The sequence below is a fragment of the Melopsittacus undulatus genome, chromosome 2 (genome assembly GCF_012275295.1).
Source record: "Melopsittacus undulatus isolate bMelUnd1 chromosome 2, bMelUnd1.mat.Z, whole genome shotgun sequence".
Classification (NCBI taxonomy): domain Eukaryota; kingdom Metazoa; phylum Chordata; class Aves; order Psittaciformes; family Psittaculidae; genus Melopsittacus; species Melopsittacus undulatus.
Window position 1 is genome coordinate 15,993,536 of NC_047528.1, and position 24,824 is coordinate 16,018,359.

General features: G+C 37.8%; 1 protein-coding gene across 1 annotated transcript in view; it reads left to right on the forward strand.

The window, feature by feature from the left end:
* Nucleotides 1–24,824, forward strand: part of DDX10 (DEAD-box helicase 10) — a 170,343-nt gene that overhangs the window by 33,310 nt on the left and 112,209 nt on the right. The window contains exons 12-13 of the mRNA XM_005149739.3: nt 3,529–3,617; nt 12,060–12,531. Coding sequence (XP_005149796.3) covers nt 3,529–3,617; nt 12,060–12,531 — 561 coding nt within the window. The remainder of the gene's footprint in view (nt 1–3,528; nt 3,618–12,059; nt 12,532–24,824) is intronic.

Genomic DNA, 24,824 nt, shown 5'->3' on the forward strand with positions numbered 1-24,824 from the left:
GAGAATCAAATCAATCATAATCTGTCTGACAGTGTTAGAGATAAAAAATTAATTTTGAATTCTTTTAAAATTGCCATTTAATTACCCTTTCAAACTGTTTTTGTTGCAGTTTTCATTTGTGGGTAGCAGTGCTGTGCCATCTTACAGACATACTTACATACATTCAGTTTTTGAAAATATGGACAGGTGGTTTATTATAGGAGTGTTCCTCCTTAGTAAGATTTAATTAAGTGTGAGTGTTCAGACTGCGCAAATGTGCCCCAGTAGTCTTAATGTATCAGTGAATAAAAGAATAAAAATGATCCAAGTGAAATTCTGACCTTGGGTCCTTATCTGGGATGCTGGATTTCTCAAAGGCATAGATGTTGTGCTGTTTAGCCTGTCTCTTGCAAGCTGCCAAATACTTGACATTTGTAAGAAATAAATACCTGAATGGATCAGATAGCAGTGAAACAGCACAGCTACGCACAGAAGTTCCAGTAGGATGTAGTTTACTGTGTTGCGTTTACTGTGTCCTCTTAGCTTGTTGATACACTTCAAGAATATTTTACTTTGTTAAAAATAAAAAGAAGAAAGTAAGTACTTGATTGCTAATTGCTTCTACCAACTTTGTGGTTCGTTTGATAGGACATGGTTCCTCTGCTGTTGCTTGTAGAGAGGATGAATCAGACTGGGACTTCTTTGAAACTGCAGTTTCTCTTATGGACTTATGCTGCCCTTTGGCATTTCTTGTGATTTTAATATTTAATCAATTCATCCAGTTCTGAAAACTGGTTTAAAAAAGAATGTGTTTTTCTTGCTAGCTGAGTATTACTGTGTAGGGGTGCTAGGATGCTGAGGTGGTGTCTGTCTCTTAAATCTGCATTACACCCAGAGGGATGTGCCTGAGACTCCAGTCATACCCTGTTACTTTGAGTTCTGTCAAAACAGCAAATAAATTGAATTGATGGGTTTTAATATTTAAAACTATTATCCAAGAAATATATAAATAAGTTTAAATATAGAAAACTAGAAGAGCATAGTGCTTGTTGCCTTATGTATTTCTAGTACAATAATCTCAGGTGGTTTTGGGGGCCTTTAGTTACTATGGTAATAGAGCTGTTATATGTTTCTGTTTCCTAAACGTAACATCTTCCATAATGGTGTAAGTTAAATTGCACAACATTTTTGTGAAGTCCAGTTATTTAAAAAAACCTCTGAAAGTGATTTCAAGTCAGCAAAAATAGGAGAGTACAACAGCAATTGATAGAAAAGTAGGCAAAAAGTTCAGGCTGGCTAAACTTGTTCTCCCTCTACTGTCTAGGTATGTGTGTAGAATGTGACCAAGTCTTAGGAGAATTGAATAAAATCCAAGAGGAATGACAGCATTTTAGAAGGAGCTTGAAGTGAATGTACAGAAATCAAATAAAAATCAAAGATGTCATTTGCTCTTTCTGTGTTTCATTTCTCTTCTTGTAAATTAGGAAATTTCTGTGCTGTATCTAACTTTTCTAGTTTAGGTTTTGAGTGTTCCTACTTTGGTGAAGTGTTCAGTGTCTAAAGTAATAGAGAATGAGACCAGCTGAAGACTTTAATCATCATTATACTACTATTGAATGATCTACCTTAATTAAGATATCTGTTTCTTTGAACATAGAGCAACACCATCCTGCATACACTCCATAATAAACCTGGTTCGGTGGGCTGAACCCTCTTGACAGCTGATATATGTGAGTTAGAACATCTGGCATTTGTTTGGTGGTTCATTCTTAGTTGTTGTAGGGCTTGATACCCATGCAAAAGGTGTGTTCTTTCTGCCGCTTGTCTATCATTTATAAATTTCTGGACCATGTGTACCAAAGAGAGACTAGTAAAGTATGTGGATGGCTTTGTAGGTTATCCAACAGGCAGAATGAGATTTCTACCCTGCGGCGTGTAGTGACTCATGTAAATCTTTGGATCTGCAGCTCTCAGATTCACAGAAAAGATACTTCTGGTTCAACTTGCTTTTTTCCACCTGTCATTGCAAAGAAAAAAGAGGATCTGTCATTTATTTTTGTCACTGCTAGCTAGACAGCAGTAGATTAATAAGATCTGTCAAATTTGAAGCCTTTCTGGTTGTCTTCCTAAAATGATTAATAATTTAATTTGAGCAAACAAGTGTGTTATTCCACACCTCATTTCGGTAGCATTTGAATGGATTATGCTAGCACCTTCCACTGCTAAAATTAATTGAAAGACATAATCTAGACAGGAAACTTTACCCAACAATTTAGCATTTGGAAAAATAAGCAAATGAAAATTTACTTCTATAATGAAGTGTTGGGCAGCTTGAAAAGTGTATCTCATAGCTCTACATATCTTACAATTAATAGTTTTTATTTCAGTTTGCCAACAGGAGAAGTATGACTTTATGACATTAATTACTGTCTCATTTTTCTTTTTGCCTTTGGAAATGTTTATTCTCTTTTAAGCATTTAAAGAATCCCCATAAGAGATTAATGCTCTATAACTGTTGGGTCTTTTCTTCCTCAGTCTCGGGTTAACAAGAATTTTATTTTATTTTTTATAATTCCACATGAATTATTAACACAATAATTTTCTCCGATAGATGTCTGTAGGTAGCAGAACAAGGGTGTGATTATAGTATGCTTGAATATAATCCTACAAGCTTAATTTGCTATTGTTACTGGTGTTGCTGGTTTAAGCGTTGTGGTAGGAGTTTTGGCATGTGTTAGAAATTAGGTTATGAACAACAGAAATCCAAGGATCTTTTCTGATACTTGAAATATTCCAGTATTTATGCTGCTAATGACAGGCAGAAATAAACTATATAAAAGAAACATGAGAAGAGTAAGAATCTCTCCTTTTGGGAAGAATGAAGGGAAAATGCAACACAAGGTTAAGTTACTTGGTTACGTGGAGCTTCCAGTTTTCTTGGTTAAAGTCTGGGGTCAATTGAAACTTCAACCTGGAATTGGTGTTAGTAGACAGTGTATAGTGAATTTGTGTTAGTCAGCTGAGTTGCATTCATTGTGCATATGTAATGAACTGATGACAAATGTAAGATAATAATGAATTTCCGTAGGCCACAGTGAAAGTTGAATTGCTTTCTGTTAGAGGCTAAGATTAAGTCTGGGCACCTCAGATTTATAGCACCACAGTCTTTTCTTCCTTCCACATGATTCAGATATCAGTGTAGCTTAACAACAATCAGAAAACCTGGGAGAAGAAGAAAGAACTAGTGATATTTCCCTTTGACCAATTTGCTTTATGTTATTCTAGGGAAAACATTACAGACTGTTGGGAAATTCGGCCAATTAATATGCATTAGTGAAATATTTGGATACTTGAAGTTCCATCATTTCTGTAGTACTGATAAATTTTAGTTGATGGGTATTGTGTAAAAGAACTTTAGTCAAAATCAATATTAGACCTCTTCCTAGTGAAATTCTGTTTTGTATTCAGAGCACCAGCATTATGTTAGTTTAATGTGTTGAAAATTGAATGGTTTCCTTTATTTGTTGAATACTTTTATTTTTCTTTCAGTGTTTTGTATCCTACTTGCGTTCAGTTTACTTAATGAAGAATAAAGAAGTATTTGATGTTTTCAAATTGCCTCTAGCAGAATATGCCCTGTAAGTATGATCATCTTGGAAAGCGAATACTACATAGTGAATTTTGCAGTGTTTAATAGCTTTGAATAGCTGTTTTGACTATGTTAACATAGAATTGGACAATCTTGTAATGTATTTACAGTTTCATATCTATGCTGTGCTGTTGCGTATTTTCAAGGATATTCTAAATAGAAATTATGTGTAAAACCAGTGTATGTCTATAGGGAGAAATAACTCTTCTACGGTTGCTATACACAATAGAAGACAAAACTTGTGAAGTAAAAGTAAAGAATGATAGGTTTGGATTTTGTTTTTTTGTTGTTTTTTTTTTTTGTCGTGGGTTTTTGGTTTTTGTTTTCCCCCCAGATTCACCCTTCATCCTCATAGCTAAATGCCCACCTGTGAAGTGTAATATTTCAAAAGAAATGGTCATACCTAAAGATGATATATTGCTGTCTCATTTTGAGTGTGACTTAGACATCGCTTCTTGGACATAAATTACTTTCAGAAGAATCAGTGTACTTCATAAAGATGAAACATCTGCACTGGACTGAATAGCATCTTTTTTACTATGTCTATTTTTATACATATATGTGAATCATTCCACATTTTGTATGGCAGGGAAATTAATTTTGACAGGTTGACTTTACAGATGATAACCACCTGAGATAGTTTTAAGATATGAAGTTTTCAAATAATCTCATGGGACATAGGGTAGTCAGAAGGGAGCAAGAAGATGCTCAAAGATGCATGCTAAATTAATTTTATGTCTGGAATTTCATACAGGGAAGACTTAAGTCTTCAAACTTGTCAACATGTGGCATAATGAACTAAAATGTGACAAATTACTAGACTGTAAAACACCTGGTCTTCCTGTGCTGTGCTGCAATTAACATGATTGTGTTTTTTAAGGTACATAAGCCTATTATAAAAGAAGCTTTCTTACTTTATGGACTTAGAAGTTTTTTGAAAAGGAGAACTAATAGAAACTTAAAGAATTTCACTAGATGTGTTGCCTGCCTGTTCACCTATGTGATCTGTCAGCATCTTTAAAACCTAAAAGCATCTACTATTCCGGATGTAAGGACTAGTGGCAGAAGATTATGGCTGAGAGGGATGACCACACAGATTTAGCCAGTGTGTTAAGAAACCAGCTGACAGATGGTAGTAATGCTGAATTTTCAGAAGTTCAGTGTCTATTTCTCAATTTCAGCATGGTGTGGCCATCTTGTATCTGATAATGATGTGGACAGAGTAGTCTACAATTCTGTTCATCTCAGGCCTCTGTGCCAGGATTTGGTCTTTCGTCAAAGTCAGTTCTAATTCCAGCTTTGCAAAGTTACTAGTAAGTCATTCCTGCATTAAAGTGGAGGAAACCAGACAGTTGTTTGGAGAGAATAGGAGAGGTTTAGTCAAGGGTATGAAATAGATGGAAGTGTAATCAAAAAGTCAGAACACAATAAATCTGGGAGATAATTTGGAGATTCTGCCCTAAATGAACAGTTTGTTGGCTCTCTTCTTATGCACTCTTCAGACTGCTAGTCTACCTAAATACACTCTGCAGTCCCCTTTTCAATTCAGTGCGCATCCACTTATACCATGGATCAGTCAGCTTAATTTATCTGAAAGGTCTTCAAGTCGGGTGTGTTTGAATTCTGCTTTCAGAAGCGACCTTGCTTTATGTTTTGTGCACAAACTCGTGGCAAAGCCTGGATTCAGAATTTTTTCTTCTTTTTTGTGTGTATTCTGTATAAAGTATTTCAGCCTTTCTGTGGAGATTTTCTTCTAAGTTGATAGATTTTACTCCACTAAAAAATCCTGCAGAGAAAATAGTCTGCTTAATGTCCCTGTCAGGTTTGTGTTTCAGTCTGTCAGGCTGTTGTCCGTTTTCTTCATTGCTCTTGCCTGGAATGTCTGTGCACAAAGATTCTTTTAATCTCTGTTGAGTCTGTAGAAGAGCAGTAGTCTTTTTGATTTTTATATATTATATAGAATTATTATGTGTTTAGGAGAAATATATTAAAGTGTGTGTGTGCATGTCTATACATTTATGCGCATACGTATTCTTGAGACTGATCACCTCTAAGCTATGGTACATTAGTATTCTCTCCAGTATCTTCACATTACAAATTGCTATGAAGAATAATTTGCTGGTGGAAGACTTGCAGATCTTGTGTTAATGTAGGCAGCCTTTAAGTTTGGTGAAGGAGAACCTTGATGCTTGCATAAAAGAGAAATTTGTCTTTTCATTGCAAAGGACAGCTTTGAAAACATAAGAAAATGTAAACAAACAACAGGGTGGAAAGGAATAATTAATTAGTCTGGTGTGTTGGTTAGGAGACAAGGTAAAAAAGATGCAGGTATCCCAGGCACTTTACTTTGTTAAATGCTGAGGTATATACATACCAGTCTCCAGGGCAAATCTTAACAAGTGAGCGTGCTGGATGGACAGGTTAGTCACAGCTCTGTGGTGCTGCAGGCAAAGTAATTTCCTCTGTGGGTTTCCTCATGTCTTCCAGGAGGAATGCAGCATATTTTTATCTGTTTATCCCTGTTAATACAGTACATAATATAGTACATAGAGAATAAATAAAGTAGGTTGAAGCCAAGTTATTTGTCAAATGTCTGATAGAAACAACTTAGTACCCACCTAATTTTGCAAGTGTTGCTTACAGATTGGTGTTACAAAGCAGTGGGTGCTGTCAGGACTGAAGTGGGTGATGCCACGATACATGATCCATCAGTCAGCATCTGTCTGTCCTCTTGTTGAGGAGGGAAAGCACCCACTTCACTCTCACTACAGTACCCCTGCCTGTGGATGTAGGCCTGACCCTGACTGGATGGCCAGGGCAGAGGGTTTTGTTTGTTACCTTGCTCCAGCTGCCATGAGCAAGCACAGGGCTGCCTGTTACAGGCTGTCCCCAGGCAGCACCCATCACAGGCTTTGGACATCTCATTGTCCCTTCGATGGTTCTGGGCCCTCCTTCTTGCTGGCCTTGTCCTTCCTTTTGTACCAGCCCAGTCTCCTTACAGCTAAAGAGCCTGCCCCTAGTTACTTTTTTCCCAGTTTCCAATCTTCATGCACCTGTAGCCACAGTTACTATTTCTCATGCTGTTGCCTAGTTAATCTTGGCCTCATATGGTATTATTCGTATGAACTTCAATATTCCCTTCAGTGATCTGTAGTTAGGACATTTCTCATGCATCTCACCCTCAGCCACCTAGAGATCCATTCATCCCTTTCTGAGCTTTCTGTAACTACTTCTGTAAGCTTCTGAGCATTCTTGATCCTGCCATACAGATCTCTGCACAAGCTGCAGTCTCCTCTCTCAAAGTGCAGGGTCATTATTCTCTTAGTCATCATCCTTGTTTCTTCTAGGATCTTGAACTACCTTCTCTCATTTTACAGCCAAGCCAGCTATTGACCTTCACTCACCTTAGAAGTAAATGTACTTGCATATGCATGAGTAGTAGTTCCAGTAGAATGACTCCCAGAGTTGGCTAATCCAACTTACTTGGAGAAATGCTCTAGAAATCTGTTGCTTGTGCTTTGCTGTGTTGCCCTTTGAGCAGGTGTCATGTGTGGCTCGGGTACGAAAAGCACCAGGGCCTGCAATTGCAATGTGGAGGCTTCTTTTAGTTTTGTAAAGAAGACTCCATTTTGGTCTTCTAAGAGATTAGAATCCAACCATGACATCCCCTTTGTTGGCCTTCTTTTTGATCCTGACCCATAAAATCTTGATTAGCTTGGCTCTCATTATTAGTAGAGTAATTTGAGCTCCCCAAGGTGGAGGAATAAACTGGCTAGTAAAGTAAACAACACAGCAAAAGCAGTTTCTCTGTTCGTTTTGGTTATTAATTAGACCATCTGGAAAGCCTGTTAATTCATATTTGTGTCACTTCACTTGATTTGATTTCCCTTGTTTTCAAATGGTTGCTCATCCTGCCTTCTGAAAACGTTTCAAATGTTAAATGTAGATGTAGCATATATTGCAAGACAAGTAATACACATTTCTTCTGAAATAGCTTGTGGGAGGTTTTAACCTTTTTCAGGCTATTTTCAGTTTTTGTCTGAAGCTGTTCTACATTACAAGAAATCACTGTGCTGTGTTTTTATGGGTTCAGATAATTTCAAAGAGCTTCAGTAATGGAATATATCTTATATTTAGTAAATGTAATAACTTAGGATTAGAATGAGGCACTAACTTGTGTATAATTATTGTGCAGCAGTTCTGCAGAAGTGGGCTCATTTCCTTACAACTGCCTTATATCTCAAAAAGTGCTGGAAATCTAGGTGCAAGTTAGGAGCTTTTGTGACACTTAAAAATCGAAAGATTGTAGTGGTCTTAAATTTCCTCTTTAATTTGTTTGTGCAAGGACAGAATTTGCTGACAGTGTTGAAAATTCTCTCCTTTTAAAGAGCTGAGACATTCCCAGCTTTTCACTCCAATCAGATAGAGGCAATAGTGAAGTTACTGTGTTAGTGTAAGCATATGCAAGGTCTGTGTCTAAGCATAACTAACAAACTTGAGAAAAGGCAGTATTTTAAGCCTGATACATCATTCATTTGAATTAATTTAAAAAAATGTTTACTAATATTTGAATTTCATTATTCAATAGCAAACAAAACTGGCATTCTTAAAGCCATACAATGTTATTTCTTTAGAGTTTTACTCTTTTGATTTATTTCCTGAAAATCTTTGTATACTTGCTTTGACTTGAAGGAGGTAGCTGAACACTGCATGTGTTTTGTTCAGTTACAGCTATGCATTCCCTGCTCAATGTTAGGGAAAAACAATATCTGGCCACCTCAGTTTCTGTTGATGAATAGAATTGTCAACTGTACTTTCATTTACAGTAGCAAAATAATCCATTGGTTTCAATATTGCTTTTAGTAGCTGATTTAAGAAGTCTTTCTAAAAGAGCTTGCTCCCAAGAAGTCATTGCATGTCACACCAAAATATGAAACAAGATTGTTTTTTTGGTTTGTCAGCCAAATTTGTGTTGCCTTTTAAAGGCTACTGTCGTGGTTTAAACCAAGTCCCCCAACTCCCGGAGAGTTAGGAAGGAAAATCCAAAGAATGTAGCCCCCACGGATTGAGATAAGAACGGTTTAATTGCTAAAGCACAACACAAAATCACCACTGCCATTACTACTACAAATAATAATGATAAAGCCAATAACAAGCGAAAAGAATACAACACCTCACCAGCCACCAACCCATAACTCACTCCACCCTGCCCGGCCGAGCACCGTGTGCTCCCTCCTCCATTTTCCTCCAGAGCTCCACCCCTCCAGCCCTCTCTCCCAGTTGCATCCTGGGCATCACGTGCTATGGTATGGAATACCTCATTGCCTAGCCTGGGTCAGGTGTCCTGTCTCTCCTTCCTCCCGGCCTCCCCTCCTCCACCTGGCTGGAGCACATGCTCAGAAAAAGCCTTGAACAAAAACACCCCCAAAACATGCTCGCTATCAAGCAACTGTTCCCAGCTCAGAAGTCAAAACACAGCACTGCACCAGCTACAAGAAGGAGAAAAATGACTGCCACGGCTGAACCCATGACATTATCATAGTCTGAGGACTACATTGTGGTTTTAGCATGTTTTTTAGAGTGTTAGAATTTATGAAATCTCACTAAATAACTTGCCTGCTTTTTGTGTGTCTTTATGAGAAAACCTTGTATATTTCTGATTCCAGAAGAGTGTGTGAAATGCTATCACTCAAGTCAAAGAATATCACTAAAATCAAAGAATATCTGTAACTTCAGTTGGAGTAGAATTGTGGTCTGATTGCCATCTGATGAATTAATGAAACTGATATTGCCCTTCCTGGTTAACGGAAAGAAAATCTGGTTCATGTATTCAGGTTTTTTAGCATGACTCTAGACTTGGCAGGTTAATAAGAAATAAATTCTAAAGAAACTCTTAGCAGTAGTAGAGTATGTTTGTCCAAAGTTGTTCTTCATTTGGAATATACTATGGAACAGAAGCAGTAATGAGACAAATTGCTGACTTTTCTTGCAGAATTTATGTAATTAAAAGTGTTTGGCATTCTCTGCAGACAACTTTAAGCTTCTCTACTATTACTTTCTTACCAAATTTCACATTAAAAATTTCTCTCTCCCCCAGGTCTGAGGGCTGTATTCCTTTGGTTCAGATGTCACTTGAATTCTTACTGCACTAGTCTTTTTTGGTAGCGTTGCTAGGCAGTGTAGAAAATAGGCCAACACTAACTGATAATTAATTTTATGCAATTATTAAAGTAAGACATCAGTGCAGAACAGCAATTTGGCAGGTGGGATTTCATACCTGAATGAGAAAAGCTGTGGTGAAGTCTCCTCCACATCATGGGCTGCTCTTTTTGACTTTTTCAGCTTTTCCTGTGGAGAGAATAGTTCCTTCACCTTGTCAAGCTTTTCTCTGCAGCCATGGTCCTGTGCTTTGATACTAGATGCAGAGACATAGAAGAGAAGCTGTGATGAAAATCAGAGTTTGCAACCATGTGTACATTGTGACTGTCTGCATAAGAGAAGTGAACACAGATTGAGTAGTTGCCATACAGTACTACTTCTTGCAGTACTTTGTCAGTGTTTGACAGCAACACTTTATGTAAAATAATGTTGTAAAATCTGAAAAAGCAAAAAAGTGGGTTTCCTGCAAAGCTTTTTTTTTTTTTTTTCATTTTTGCTACTTTGATTGCCTTGCTGAGGAGATTGCACATTCATTGACATCATAGCAATCTCTTTCTTTGTGTTTCATTGTGCCTGGTGTTAAGGCCCATTTCCAGGTTTGAATCTCCTCCAGCTGCTGCAGTGAAGCATTACATCTGCTTTGTTTGGTTATTTTTTTTTCAGTTAGTCAATAGGCCAAACTTCAACACATAGTTTCATTGCAGAGGTAATTAGGTGTAGCTGTCAAACACTGAAATAAGTTTTAGATTGCTGGTTGCTTCAGTTTCAGTTCTCAAATATGTTGTGTTATCCTTGCAGCAGTGCACTGTCAATAAATGTGCAAAATACACTGGATGAAAACCTTCCTTGATTTCTTTTTCTTTCATAAAACTCCATTTGCTTTATTACTATTATTAATTGCTTGTAGAATGGCAGTACTGGTTTATCAGAAATACTTAAACAAAATGAACTTTACATTAAGACAGACTTTATTGAAAAAGTAGTTCCTTGTCCGAACAGTGCCGGCTGCTTTTGTGGGGGTGTGCCCACTTCTCAGTGCGTTAGCTTGTGGCCACTATCAAAACTGCCCTGTTTAACCACAGGTGTGGTTGTGTTTGGTTTCTTGTGTGCTTGTTATTTAAGCAGGGTGCCTCTCCTGTTGACTACTCTGTCCCTTGGGCTACTGTTAACAGTTCAAGGCTCTCTGGGGCCTACAGTCCACTCTTGCAGCTCTGCAGTACTGTTTGGATGCTTCATGGACTGCTCATAATGACATTTCCACCAGAAAGTATAGATTTGATTTCTCTCCTGTGATGCAACTCAGGTTTCTTTATTCCTGTGTGGTAAAGAGAAGATATAATGCTGTCTACTTGAAATGAGCAGCAATGAGAGGAGAGGTGGTGTAGAATTGAACAATCTGAATCAAGAGACTGGTCTTTTATATTTCTGTGTGTATATGTAGCCATTTTAGTTGGTTAAATACTCATTTGTTAACTATACATACAAGCTCTGCCTATTACAAACTCATTATCACTTCTGTATTACATGTTTTGAAATGTAGCTGTGGTCTCTGTGTGTTCCTTGCACAGTGCCAGTGTGCCCTGCCATTTTTTATTCACCTAATGAGAAGATTCATAGACTCTGAAAGAGTCTTAAATACTGCTTTTCTGAGCGTGGATTTGATAGGATCAGGTTTGATATGCCATGAAAGTAAAACCTTGCTGTAAAGGGATGCAGGCAGGAGAGATTTCTTTTGAGGGAGAAATGTCTTTTCCATAGCTTTTTCTGCAGTCATTCGTTTGTCCATACTGTGTTTGCTCTTCTAATCTTTCAGTCATCATAAGATGGTGGGGGTAATACTCTGGTTGCATTCCTAGCAGTGAAGGACATTGAGAAAGGTCAGTGATGTCTCAGTCCTTGACATGACATCCATATATCCTCAATACCAAATTACATCCATGTTTCTTGCACTGTATTTTACTGTGAATCATAGATAATCTGTTTTTGTCTGCAGCTTTTCAGGCTCTTTGTTTGCTTTCTTTCCTGGGAGGTTTTGTAACTGTTCTTGAGTTCTCAGTTATTTTGTCTTCCTTTCTCCCTTGATGTTAGCTTGCAATTTTCAAGCTAGATTGTCTTGTTGTAGGCCAAATGCTGTTTTGTAAGAAGGTTGGTCAAAATATACGAGTCACCATAATTAAAATTGAATCAGTTGAGTCATTGATGAGGGCCTCTAATGTCAGATTTTGTGTGTCTGCCTTTCAGATTAATTTATTTGTTTTATTTCATACTTCAGATCACTTGGTCTTGCAATGGCTCCTCGTGTGAGGTTTCTTCAGAAAGTTCAGAAACAGCTATCTGCAAAGGAGGTGGCTGATGGAACAGATCACTTGAAGGAGGCAGAGCAAAATAAAAATTCCCCCTCCTTAATGAATGAGCAAGAAGTGGAGAAATGTGGAACTAATTTCAATAGCAAGGTGTCTGTTAACAAAACAAAGAAGAAGGAGAGAAGGAAAGAAGCTGAAGAATGTTCTGCTTCCAGTGAAGGTGCTGAGGAAAGTGGCGAGTCTGAGGATGAATCAAAAGAGGTATCGGAGGATGAGAAGGAGGAAGAAGAAGTTCCTATACCAGGCAGTTTACCAAACCCAGACTCTTTGCAGTTCTTTGAAGGTGATGATGATGATGATGATGATACTAAAGAACTTGATTTACTGACAGTGAAACAACGAGATGTTTTTGGTGTGCAAACTACAGATAATCCAGCACCGGTAAGTGCACTTCACAGTAAGGCTCATGCATCTTGCTCCCAAAAGATAAGGGGTGTGACTTACGCTTTTAGCATTTCATGTTATTAGCATAAAATACTTTTATTAGCATAATTAATATTCTTGTAGTTGCTTTAATTTATGAATAGCATGATTTGAATACCTGTGAAATTTTGACAGTTTTAATTCTCATTACGTGCTAATTTGCTTCTACCTCTCTAAATAGCTGCCACTTCCAGTCATAATTTTTATGCTGTACCACAGCTCATGGCACCAGGAACCAAATTGCAATACATGATGAGGTGCTTACTGATACAAACCGTTAACAAACAATATTTACAATAATGTAACCTTCAAACCATGACTTCTGCTTTCAACAGGACCTTTGCTATTAGGAATTGAGCCAGTATCAGAGAGTGAGAGTGCATGCACTTTCCGTAAAGCATGGCTGTAAAGCCTTATTAAAAGTATTCATATAGATCTTTCATTTCCTTGGGGAGAGGCTTTATAATTCAGGATTTCTCTGTGCTTGGTTGTTTTGACAACTGTTGCTTTCATTTAGCATTTAAATACACTGTTACAGTAAAAATGCTTTTAAAATTTTATTATTTCTATAAAACAGCTTTGGTACATGCGTATTGTGATTTTTTTTTGTGTATCCTTTGCTATCTGGCTACTGTATCTCTGTAGTAAAGAGATCTAAGTGAAATAACCATCTGGTTTAGCAAGATGTTTTTCTGAACTTAATGCATGTCAGGGGAGCCTCCTGTTAAGCAAATTGTTTATTTTTCCAACTGGTATTTTAAATCTTTCTTTTTCTGTGCTGTTATTTAACAGCATAGGGCACTTGTCATGAACTTACGCTAATCAGCCCGCTAGCTGCATGTATAAGCAGTGTCTTTGCTTGTATAAACTAGTTTTATCAGTTAGCTTTGTCAAGGATGAGCAGTTGCATGGTAACCTAACGACTGCCTGCACTCTCTTCTACTATGAGGAGCCTGCTGCAGGTTGCCATCTTGTCTGAGAACTATGGGAAGAGGATGCTCCTGGAATTATCTTTCCGTTCCTGTTATTCTAAGCCTGAGCTGTCCTGCCCTGGCACAATGACTGCTGGGCAGTAGCTTATACTTACTAGTAATATTTGTATTAATCTATTTATTAATATATTTCAGTTTCACATAGAGAAGTGTCCTGGGTTCAGCAGTAGCAGTCATTTTTCTCCTTAGTAGCTGGTGCAGTGCTGTGGTTTTGACTTTTGGCCTGGGAACAGCGCTGATAACACCAATGTTTTAGTTACTATGACCAAGGACTGTCTGAGTCTCATGCTCTGACAGGGAGGGGGGGAAGCTGGGAAGAAGCAGAAACAGGACACCTGACCCAGACTAGCCAAAGAAGTATTCCATACCACAGAACATCATGCCCAGTATATAAAGTGGGGGCAGTTACCCGGAAGGGTGAGATCACTGCTCGGGTCAGGCTGGGTATCGGTTGGTGGGTGGTGAGCGGTTGTATTCTCTTCCCTTGTTATTTCCCTTATCATTATTATTATTGGTGGTAGCAGTAGTGGTTTGTGTTATACCTTAGTTACTGGACTGTTCTTATCTCAACCTGTGAGAGTTACATTCTTTCTATTCTCCTCCCCATCCCTCTGGGAGCAGGGCAGAGGAGGAAGCAGAGGGGAGTGAGCAGCTGTGTGGTTTTCTGTGTTGCTGGCTGGGCTTAAACCACTAGAAGAAGAAATTGCTGTTTTGAAAGATTTTGGCCTTAAAGAATCATGTTATCACAGCTTTTGTAATGCTTCCACAATTTTCCATTATGAAATACACAGACAATTTAATGTTGCTTTTGTATGTTGGAAAGTAAATTAGGAAGTTTTGTTCAGAAAATGGTAAAAGGAGAAACTTTGATGTAAAAGAGCATCAAAGAACAAATGAAATTTTATAAAGAGTAACAGTGATTTAGAAAGTAATTTGGAACCTCACTGGGTAACCTTCTAACAGTTTTTCAGCATTTAAACATTTATAGACTAGTTTATGCTCTGGCAAATCAGACATTATTTTCTGTGATTTAGTGTTGATAAACTGCAGTAGGCGTTAGTGGTTTGTACTTGATGTGCAAGTGTGGGTGACCTTGTATCACCCAAAATCTCTTGTACATGGGAGGCACAATAATGAAATACTTAGTTATTCTTCTAAACAAGTGTGAACAAAAAGGCAAAAGTTTCAAGATTGGTATAATTAAGAACATAAATATAATTTAACTGATCTCCTACAGAAATGCTTATGGTAGTGCAGTATGTAATTTTTAGACAGTTGAAATGCAGAGCATACTATGCCTGTGGGAACTACCCTTGAAGTCTTGATTGATGTATATGGTGGGTGTAGTGTTTCTTACCTTATGGTGCTGTGAAACTTGTTGGTAAATCATAGAATGCTTTAAATGAAAGGATTCTATTTTTAGTAGGAGTAAGAGAATAAAGGTTTCTGTCAGTAACCATACGTTGTCTTTTAATGTTTTGGTATACAAATACACATAATAGAAATTACATTGAAAGATTTAGGCATTGTGTGTCTTTTATATCATGTGTATACTTCAGCACCACATTTTGGGGATGTTAAAACCAAATTGGTAATTTGGAACACCTTCTGTATTTTTTTTTTCCATTTATTTTCTGGATAAAAGTTTTGAAGTGATTATTGCTGCATTAAGGTAGATTAGTTAATACCCAAAGAATTAGAAAGAACTGATTCCTTGGGGTGTGAGAAGTGCTGAGCAGCGTGAGTGCAGTTTACCTGTTGCTGTGTCCTTCTAGGGAGGACTTGGGAACCAGTTTGACTGCAGTGTAAAGGATCATTGCTGCATGATAACAAGGATGAAGCAGTGCATTAATTGATAGTATCAAATGCTGCAGATTGTCTAGGAGTATGAACATATAATGTATACTCTGCTAGCTCAGTTAGGAGGTCTTTTTTCTTTTTGTTAAATCTCTTCTATATGCTAAATAAGATAGGAGTCCTGTGGAAACATTAGTATGTAATCATCTAATTGAGAGATTATAAGTATGACCACAAAGGTTAAATTCAGTTTGCATTTATGCTGTTAATGTGTGTGATTGATTTTACAGTTTCACTTTTTTTACATTATGCTTCTTATTGACAGCAAAACAACTCTGCTGCAATTGTTGATCTTCAGGATGTTTTTGTAAATGGCAATGCTATACTCAAATTTTATTTTTTGAGTATCTGTTGTTAAGGCACCATTGCATCCTCACCCTTGTGTCTTCCCTAGCCCCTTCAGTGGAAGGAGCAAGGGGAGGTGTTAGGCTGGCTCCAAGTATCCTATGTGGTGATGTAGTACCCTGGCCTTTGATTGCATGTGGGATGGGCTTGTCCCTCTTTGTAACAAGGGAAGGGAATGAGGCAGAAGGAGCAGGCTTTATTTACACTGAACATGGAGCAGAAGGGGATTTGCGTAATGTTCTCAGCATAGTTTGGTTTTGTTGAAAGTCCATGGTACCCAACCTAACAGTGAAAGGTAGGTCACAGTGTGGAGTCAGACACATACAATGTTAGTTCTTCTAATAGCACAACTTGTGGCTTCATTCCCCTCTTTCCCCTTAGTGTGGCCCTTGGCTGTATGTGTACCCTGTCTCCATCATTTTGTGACAACAGATAGGAAGAAAACTGTTCTCTGCTTTGCTGTATAAAAGAAGAAACCTTGGATAAGGTGAAAGACCTTGGCAGATATTACAATTTTGTTAGGAGCTTCTGAGCTCATTTTTTTAAGAGGTACTCGCTACCTGCCCTATTTATGAATTTTACTTAAACATGTCTGGATTTTTAGCTGGTGATAAAACTCAGGGAACTTATTTAGAAGTAGAATGTTCTTATGCATAATAAGAAGGTCAGCTATATGCGTAGAGCTGTTAGCAGTTGTGCAGTATTTAGCTATTGTGTTAACATTATGGAAATGATTCATTTAAAGTGTATTTAACAATATTGGCAGTATTGATGTTGCAAAGACTGTAGGTACTTCTGGTTACGAGCTTTGTTTTTAATGCTAATTTTATGAAATTAGTTGTTGCATTTGGAAATGCAAAGGTTATACTTGTTAAACTTCAAGTATTATTTGAGAACTAGGATTAAGCCTGTAGTAGTTTTTTCTTTTTGCTTATACTTCAATTTCAGTCATCTTGTCAGACTTACCACATACTGTCTGTCTTGTCTTCTGCTGTAGAATGTTCTGCTTTAGGGCAGAGAATATTGAACTATGGAGTTCTGAAGACTGTTGTGATTCCCTCCCTGCTCTTGTTTTAAGGGCCCCTAAAGCTTTTCAAGTGGGGCGTTTAGTGGCTGCTTCAAACACTGTAGTAAGCATCAGTGTACAGAGGGCTGCCTTAAATAGTACTTGCAGATTCCTTGAACTTAGTCTGGACTATCAGAGACCCTACCCTTCTGTTTGAATACTGTGGCTGTGGAGGGAGATTATATGTCATGATATTATCTTAGCTAGCTGGCTTGCCTTCTAATCCACTAATATTACGTAAATGAAATTTTCCTACACTTATCGGACACGTGAACACAATAAACTGACATATTATGACCTGGATATGTAAATGTTTATAAAAGCAGGACAGAACAGGCAAGGGTAAATTTCCCTAACTAGAAATGATGGTGTGACTATATCAAGAAGCAGAGAGTGATGTCTAGTTGTAATATGGACTTTCAATCTAATGTTTAAATACAGCTTTTTCTGTGTGAAGCATCTTCTCATTCTTCTTACCAGCTTTTACAGCTCTTGTCCTTGTGCTTTCATATTCATTCATTTTAAACAGGTGACTTTGTCTCCTTGATGCTTTTGAGGGCATGGCAAGACAGCAAATACCCAGAGGAGGAAAGAAGCAAGGGAGCAAGCTGGCTGACTAGTATTGGTGTTGTTTCCCTTAGGGATAGCCACCTTTGCTCCTGCTGTAGCACTCATGTCCAAGAGAAGCAAGCTGCTCTGGGCAGCCTGCTAGCTATAAGAAGCGCATAATTCTTTGGAGACATGTTGCAAAGCTAGCATTCTGACAGAGAAAATAAAGAAGTTATTTATTTTTAAGTTAGCTTAAAGTCAGTACTGTGATGTGTTATATACCATAAATTCTCCTTTCTACAGAATGCAGGTGCCTTAGGTTCTCAGCCTAGTAACACTGTGCTTATGTATTTCTAGTTGAAATACAGCAAGTAATGATTTATATGAAGCACAAAGTATTTGCATACAAGTGAAGTAGGCCTACATTTGGATATTAGCCAAAGTGCTTCAAGAATTGAGTGTTATGAAAAAATTTCTTTTATCAGCTATGAATGGAAATGAGCCTCTTTATGCACAGCAGCCAACACAGAATGCATTCCACAGAGTGGATCGAAAATTTTAAAGGAATCATATTTCCTTTACGTGGAATTTTAGTAACTTAAATACAACCAAAGTCTTTTTTTTTTCAGAGTGCCTATGATGTGCAGTTATATGTTCTGTGTAATTTCAACAATTCTTGTCAATCAGGAGTACTTCTGTAAGCTACATAAAGGACAGAGCAAAACGCATTCCATTGTGTTCTTGGACATTTTTTTCTCTGCAGACTTGCAGGGTTGTCTATTCCCCTGGCTTTATTATTTTTAAGTAGAGCATTCATGACTTGCTTGCCAGATTAAACTGTGTTAACGGAGGCTTTTCAGGCAGTCCTATGTAAAAACCTGTATCCGCATTAAACTACAGATCTGTAGATCACTTTTTGTTTTAATCTTTCTTCATTGCTCTTTCAGGTTAGCTGCTTTAACATTGTTCTGTCTGCTCCACATCCATGTTCAAGTTTCTCTCTAATGATGTCTATTTCAATCAATTTTTTTAGCAACTTATTATAAACTTATGTGGTTTATGAAAATTCACTGTAAATATTTAAGTTGCTTCCACCCCTAAGGCAGCATTCTGGATGTTTGTGCCAATCTCTATGATGTTCATGAAAATATGAAAATGTATAGGATTAAAAGTCTGAGTTACTGATAAGCTGTATATTTAAAATAAGTGGGTGCCGTGTATCTCTTAAAGTATCTGTGCAGCGTAAAATTGTCATAAATATTTGACTTGTGTTTAGAATCTGGATAGAAAGTATTATTTGAGAATTTTATTTGAGTGTCTGCTCTTGTCACAGATCTTAGCTTTCTGTATTGTAAACTATGGAGTACATTATTCTGGTACACTGGGATTTGCTTCTGTGCAAATTTTACATTTCAAGGTGCTTTTGAAACATAGTGAACTGTGGTATTTTTGATGCCCACAGTCCATCTTGTGGGGCTTTGTTTCTTCTGTAAATAAGAATCTTGTATAGAAAGAGAGCTGATGTTTAGGGAACTTGCTTTGAATGTTTTTGTAACAGCTCTCTGAAAACTACTTTGTTTTTCGAACCAGGGAAGGCTTCCCCAGGTCTGATTCACGAGTCAGTGAGTGACTTTTCCAGCTGGCTGTAATGGTCTGCTCGTCTTCACAAGTTAGTAGCCACTGTAGCAAGCTCCTGGTCTAAGCAGTGCCACCTTTTTATTTCAGTTACCGAAGCTGTGGGTTGAAAAAGAATCCTTAATTCCATATGCCATCTGAAGCAGCCTCACAAGTTGTCTTTGCTCTGTTGAACCTGCAGAAGTATCTCATTGTTTGCTGTCCGAATCAGAGGAAACTATTTTGCAAGGTGTTTCTTTGGCTAAATTCAGTGAAGTGCTTCAAAACTCACATTTAACAGTGCAAGTTTTGAGCCCATTATTTTTAGTGATGTGTTTTTCCGGGGGATTGATGGTTTGTGCAGTACAGAGTGATGTGAGCAGGTTAGGCTATTGCTTACATGCTCAGGTTTCAGCATCTCATATGAATTCTGGTTGCAAAGAGGTGTGCTTTGTGTTGTCACTGAATAGATGGAGAGTGATGCATTGTCTTGTATCAAGAAATATTAGGGTACTGCATGATCTGAAATGATTTGCTAAAATAACATTTGTTAAATACTTCTGGTAGGTTACTCAAACCTGCAGTAACACTCTCAGTTTTAATTGTTCTTAATCACTGATTTATAGCCTGGTTTAATAAATGGCAGCAATTTTATAGATGAGAGTGAGGGAGCCAAATACTCTGCATTAAAATTAAAATTGCCTAGCTGTAATCAATATTCTCTGGATTTGTAAATTCTAAAACACCACAGTTTCCTTTAAGATCATTAACGCCTGAATACTTGCTGAGTGATGGTGTGGGAAGTCTTTATGACAGTTGTGCATAAGTGATTTTCTAGAAGTTGAGTGCTAAAATTGTGAAATGCTACTAGAAGTTATACAGCACCAATTTTTAAAGGAAATGCTGTTTCCTAAAATAGTAGTAAAGCAGACCAACAAAAAAATGCATATCCAGTCTCCTGACTACTGTCAGCACACTGTTTAGTTAAAATTATGAGAATTATTCTTTATTTTACATGTGGATGTCTTCTCTGATACAGACATCTGTTACTGTAAGCATTTCTTTAACAAACTACCCATGTCCATTTTAGACAATATTTTTGGACAGATTTCTGAATTTATATCTGAGCTGTGTAATTTTCAGCTGGAATAATTTGATAATTCTGGAAAAAATGGTGTGATTTTGATGATGATACATCAGCTGTTGTCTGAAATGAGTCCCCAAGTAATCCATTGAAGTATCACTAACATGCAGAATGTAATTTAGTGACTCCTTCAAAAAGGAAAAATGCGTGTGGCACACTGATTCCAGACAGTGACCTGCCGACTGATCAGGAGGAGGCTGGAGATCACAGATCTGCTTGGTCACGTAGAGCTCATGCTCCTTGTTTCCCTGAGACTTTGATTTGTCCCAGCAGTGAAGAGTTGTAGTGTTGGCAGGAAAAGCTGGGAGGGAGTCTTTTACCGTCTGGAGGCTGGCTCTCTGCTCTCCATTTTGGATAAAGAAACAGCTACTGCCTCTGGGGATAAAAATCTCTTAAAGGAGCTTGGCTTTGAATGAATGGAAGGAAATTAAAACACTTAAGGCTATAGCCGCTGGCTTTATTTCAGTTAAAGCTAAATGAAGTATAAATCTCTTTGGGCCAGCCTGGTGGGGAAGTCTTAGAGGTCTTTCGATCCTTCATTATGTATGTCACGCCATCCCTGTGGTAGCTCTCTGCAGGGTTGTTCTCTGCTTTGCTTCAGCTGTGCGTGTTTTCTCCTGCAAGAAATCTTGATCTAGTTAATGCTTACCAGATCAAGGTCGACTGTTTCACCTGCTCCTCATGGCCTTGTATGTTCTGTACAGACCCCTGTGAAGCAACAGGGTTGTGCTTGAGAAGTGAGATGTCTGGCAAACACCCCTGCAGAAAATGGGGTGCATTAGTAAATCCCTCCGAAAAACATACAAATGAGAAGTGTTGGTGTCCTTGGGTGGGGGAAATTTATAGGTAACTGTGGGGAGCTGAGTGGCAGTATAATTTCTCTCAAGTCTGTCCCCTTTGTGACCAAGACTGCAAAGCATTATTTAAAACTGTGTTTAATGATACTTTTCTGTGGTAACATTGTTCCCTGCAGACAGACACTGGAGGTAGGAGCTGGAGGAGGAAAGCCAGCCTCACTAGTACTCTGACTTTAAAATCAGTTTTATCTGCTAGCAGTGTGGAAGAGGAGGAGTATGTCTGAGCTACTCCTTCTGTGCTGATCTTACTGTGGGCATGCTGGGAGGGAAATATATTGAAACAATAGCTAGTACTGCAACTGTTCATTTTAAACTGGAGTTGCTGAAAGTGCCTTCCTTGTTTCTGTAATCTCTCCATTGAGCAAAATTAGTATTAGTTAATGTTTTTGTTTTGTTTCTTTTTTTACTTGACACTTCTTTATTCTGAGTGCTACAGAGCTCAAAACACCAGCTCTGTGGTGGCAGCTTTCCACCAGGTTCACAACACAAGGGTCTTGCTGCAGAATATAAAATGACAGCATGTATTTCTCTCTCCATAGGTCTCTCGCTGCCTTGGTGGAGAAATAATGCATAAACCTCATAATTTTTGAGAAATACTGTTCTTGCAGTCATCCCTCGTCATCCATATATACAGTATTAGTCTGAGCTTTGTTGATTTGTACTTCTGGGTGATGTTCTTGCATTTGGCTTCCTTATACCGAGTAAGTGCAAGGCTGTGTAGTTTTGGGTGAGGTCACAAATCCCAAAGAATAAATGTCTCTGGACTGTTTCTGTGATGTCTAGTTGGTGTGAGATTGAGCATGAGAAGACAACTTCCAAGGAGTTCTGTGAAGGTTTGCATGTCCTGGCTCACAAATCAATAATGTATTTGCAAGATGGGTCTTCTCTGTGTTTTCTGATATCCTGTTTCTCGAGGTTTTCACTTCAGGTTGAAATTTGAGACTCACTTGAGTAGGATATGGGACTCACTTGAATTGGATAAGGGAAGTATAGTTGCAGAATGAAGTTAAAATTTTGAGTCTTTGTTTTCATAGCTATCTGGAGCAGTGTTAGGGTGTCATATAAAATACTGAGTGGTTTTCTTTTTGATTTAACAGCTGTGGTTATGGTAATCTGTTACTTTCTCTAGCTTTTGTGCCAATAGCTTCCCCAACAATGTCATGTGAAAACTGTAAATAACCTCTTGTTTATGTATTCATTTTTATGGTGGTCACAAAAAGCTGAAGCTTTTTAAAAGTAAGTGTATCATCTGAAATATATTTATATGTATTCTACATGTCAGAATGATGTGGTAACAAGAAAATAATGACCACTAGCAGAAATCAAAAGGAGCTATCAATGAGAGACCAGCTTTAGGACACAAATTTTGCATGGGAGTTTTCAGAATTTACAGCTCTTAGACCAGTTTAGAAACAGTGTTGGAAGGAGGTGCATTGTGAAAGAAAGCTTTGTGAGTAGCTGTGACAGAAGCTATTTGGACTGATGTCATGAAGGGATTGAAGGCAGAATGGAGACTGAAGTGAGAGACCAGAGCTGAAAGGTGATCATTTTGTATGGGGATGACAAGTGCATGAGTCATCTTTCCAACCTGATCCTTGAGGACCCCGTAGGATACTGTCAGCAGGTTCCTGTGTCTCTTAACATCATGTTTCATGAAAACATGCACCACCTTTTTTTTTTTGTTCTTTCAACATGTGTTAGTGTGTTGCTCAATACCACAGTTTTGAATAGTGACTGCACAACTGGTATGTGATCACTATGTGATAAACTAGTATATGATCTCTTTTCCTATAGTTCTTTACTGCTACAGTAGTTGCATTTGATAGGTGTAAAGGGAAGTGGTCATCTGGTTTGACTTCCCTGAATATTATAACCCTATTGTTTTACTTTGTCACGCCTGTATTGAATGTAGAAATTGAATTTTGCTTAAGCATCCTGTCTGGATTTGGAGACATGAAGAGATTCAGAACTCACCACCACTAGTAACTTCTTCCAGGGGTTTAATTGATTTGTTCATGTTGCATTGAAGAGATGGGTATGGAATTGAAAAATAAAGACAACGGGACATAAAGAGCACAACAGCCAAGAATAAAGATACTCCAGTATAAATACATTTGGCCTGCAAAAGAGACTTTATTTTAGCACACAGAAGAATGTGAGAAAAAAATGTGATACTGTTATGGAGGAGGTGAATGATAAGATATGATATAAATTGGAAATTCAATGTGCAAATGCAAATTAAGGCAGCATTTAGCTTAGGGACACTTTGTTACAGAATGTTATCAAATGTTGTGAGTAATTTGGAAGGTACCCTACAGTTGCTTAGGTATGGAAAACATAGTGTGGGATTTGAAGGTTGAGTATTTTGACTGACTGAATTTGAGTCAAATTTCTGCTCCTTGCTGCTTCCAGTATTGTAATTAGTTTAACAAGGCAGGCTTTAAAGCAAAGGGAAAAGTTCTATGAACCACGTCTGCAGGTAATTTTTCACACTTTGCTTTCAAGATCAGTATTTGCTCTAAGCCAAGGAAATGTTCTTATTAGCCAGTTTTGTTCTTCTGACTCTACTTGCACAATCCTTTTTTAATGTGGGAAATTTAAAGCATAAATTACTTTGCCTTTTCTCTGTTTTCAGTAAGTGTTTTATTCTTTTTAGTACAGCTGAATTTTTCAGTGGGTCATTGAACCTGATCAGTCTTGACGTTTCTGATACTGCTAATCTTTTTATGCTTGGAAAAATAGCTTCTTCATATTTTATTTTACCTTTGGTCACTTTTTAGGCACTTATGATCAGTAATACTCTTCTAAACCATTTAATGGTGTAAGGTAGAACAACTGCTAATGATTAAAACTAAGACAGTGATAATGGAATATTGCTATAGTGGAATATTTACTGGGTAAATTAAAAAGATTCAAAACAAACAGTGGTATGAGAAATATTAAATTCTTCTTGTGGAAAACATTGGAGAATTGAACTGTCATTTTAGGTTGAGTCTATCCAGTGTGAGCATCTCACTGAAACACAAATGTTGGCATGTTTTTTTCAATTTTTTCTTTAGTTATTATAATAATAGGTGAAAGGTATTTCAAATGATGCTGTTGTTATGTATTCACCTTAATGAAGCATAAGTACTGTGGCCTCTGAATTAGATAGAGCTGTCCTGGCATCTGTGTTGTGCTAGTGTTGGGGTAGGTGGTAAATGATGTAGTTGATAACTGATCTCACCTGCTTGTTTTCTATGGGTTTTCAGTTAGATCGATTTCATGCCTGTGCAGGCATCTCTGATTTCCTTCACCTAGCCTCGTATTTTCTTGTGTTGGAACTTCTTGACCATAATATCTACAATACCAGGCAATTCCTCAGATGTTTTCTTGAAGAAGGATGTAAAGTAAATTGGATTGGATCTCATTATACGTTATGATTTTATGCCTGTCATTTTTCATTTACATTATGGTTTTTGTGCATTAGGAGGGAATCTGGAAAAGGACACATTCTCTGATGCAAGATACTGGCTACCAAGTTGATAGAGCAACTGTTCTATCAGTTAGATAAGAAAAATCTCTACGAAGATACTGTCTGCTTATGGTGAAGGAGAAGGGACTTAGGGAGGAGGCTCTTCAGGGTGATTGAGTTTTGCTGGCTGAAGTAGGTGACAGACTGGAAATCAGTATTTCCCAGTGGCTTGTCTCTGCTTGGGTGGGGTTGTGGCTGTGCCCCAGGGAAGGATGGGATTGGGTGGGAGACTAGGAGCCCTGCCATTCTGGCTGCAGGCTGCTGCTGTGTGAGGCTCCTGCAAACAGGGTTGGGGCATCATTGAGAAAGTTAC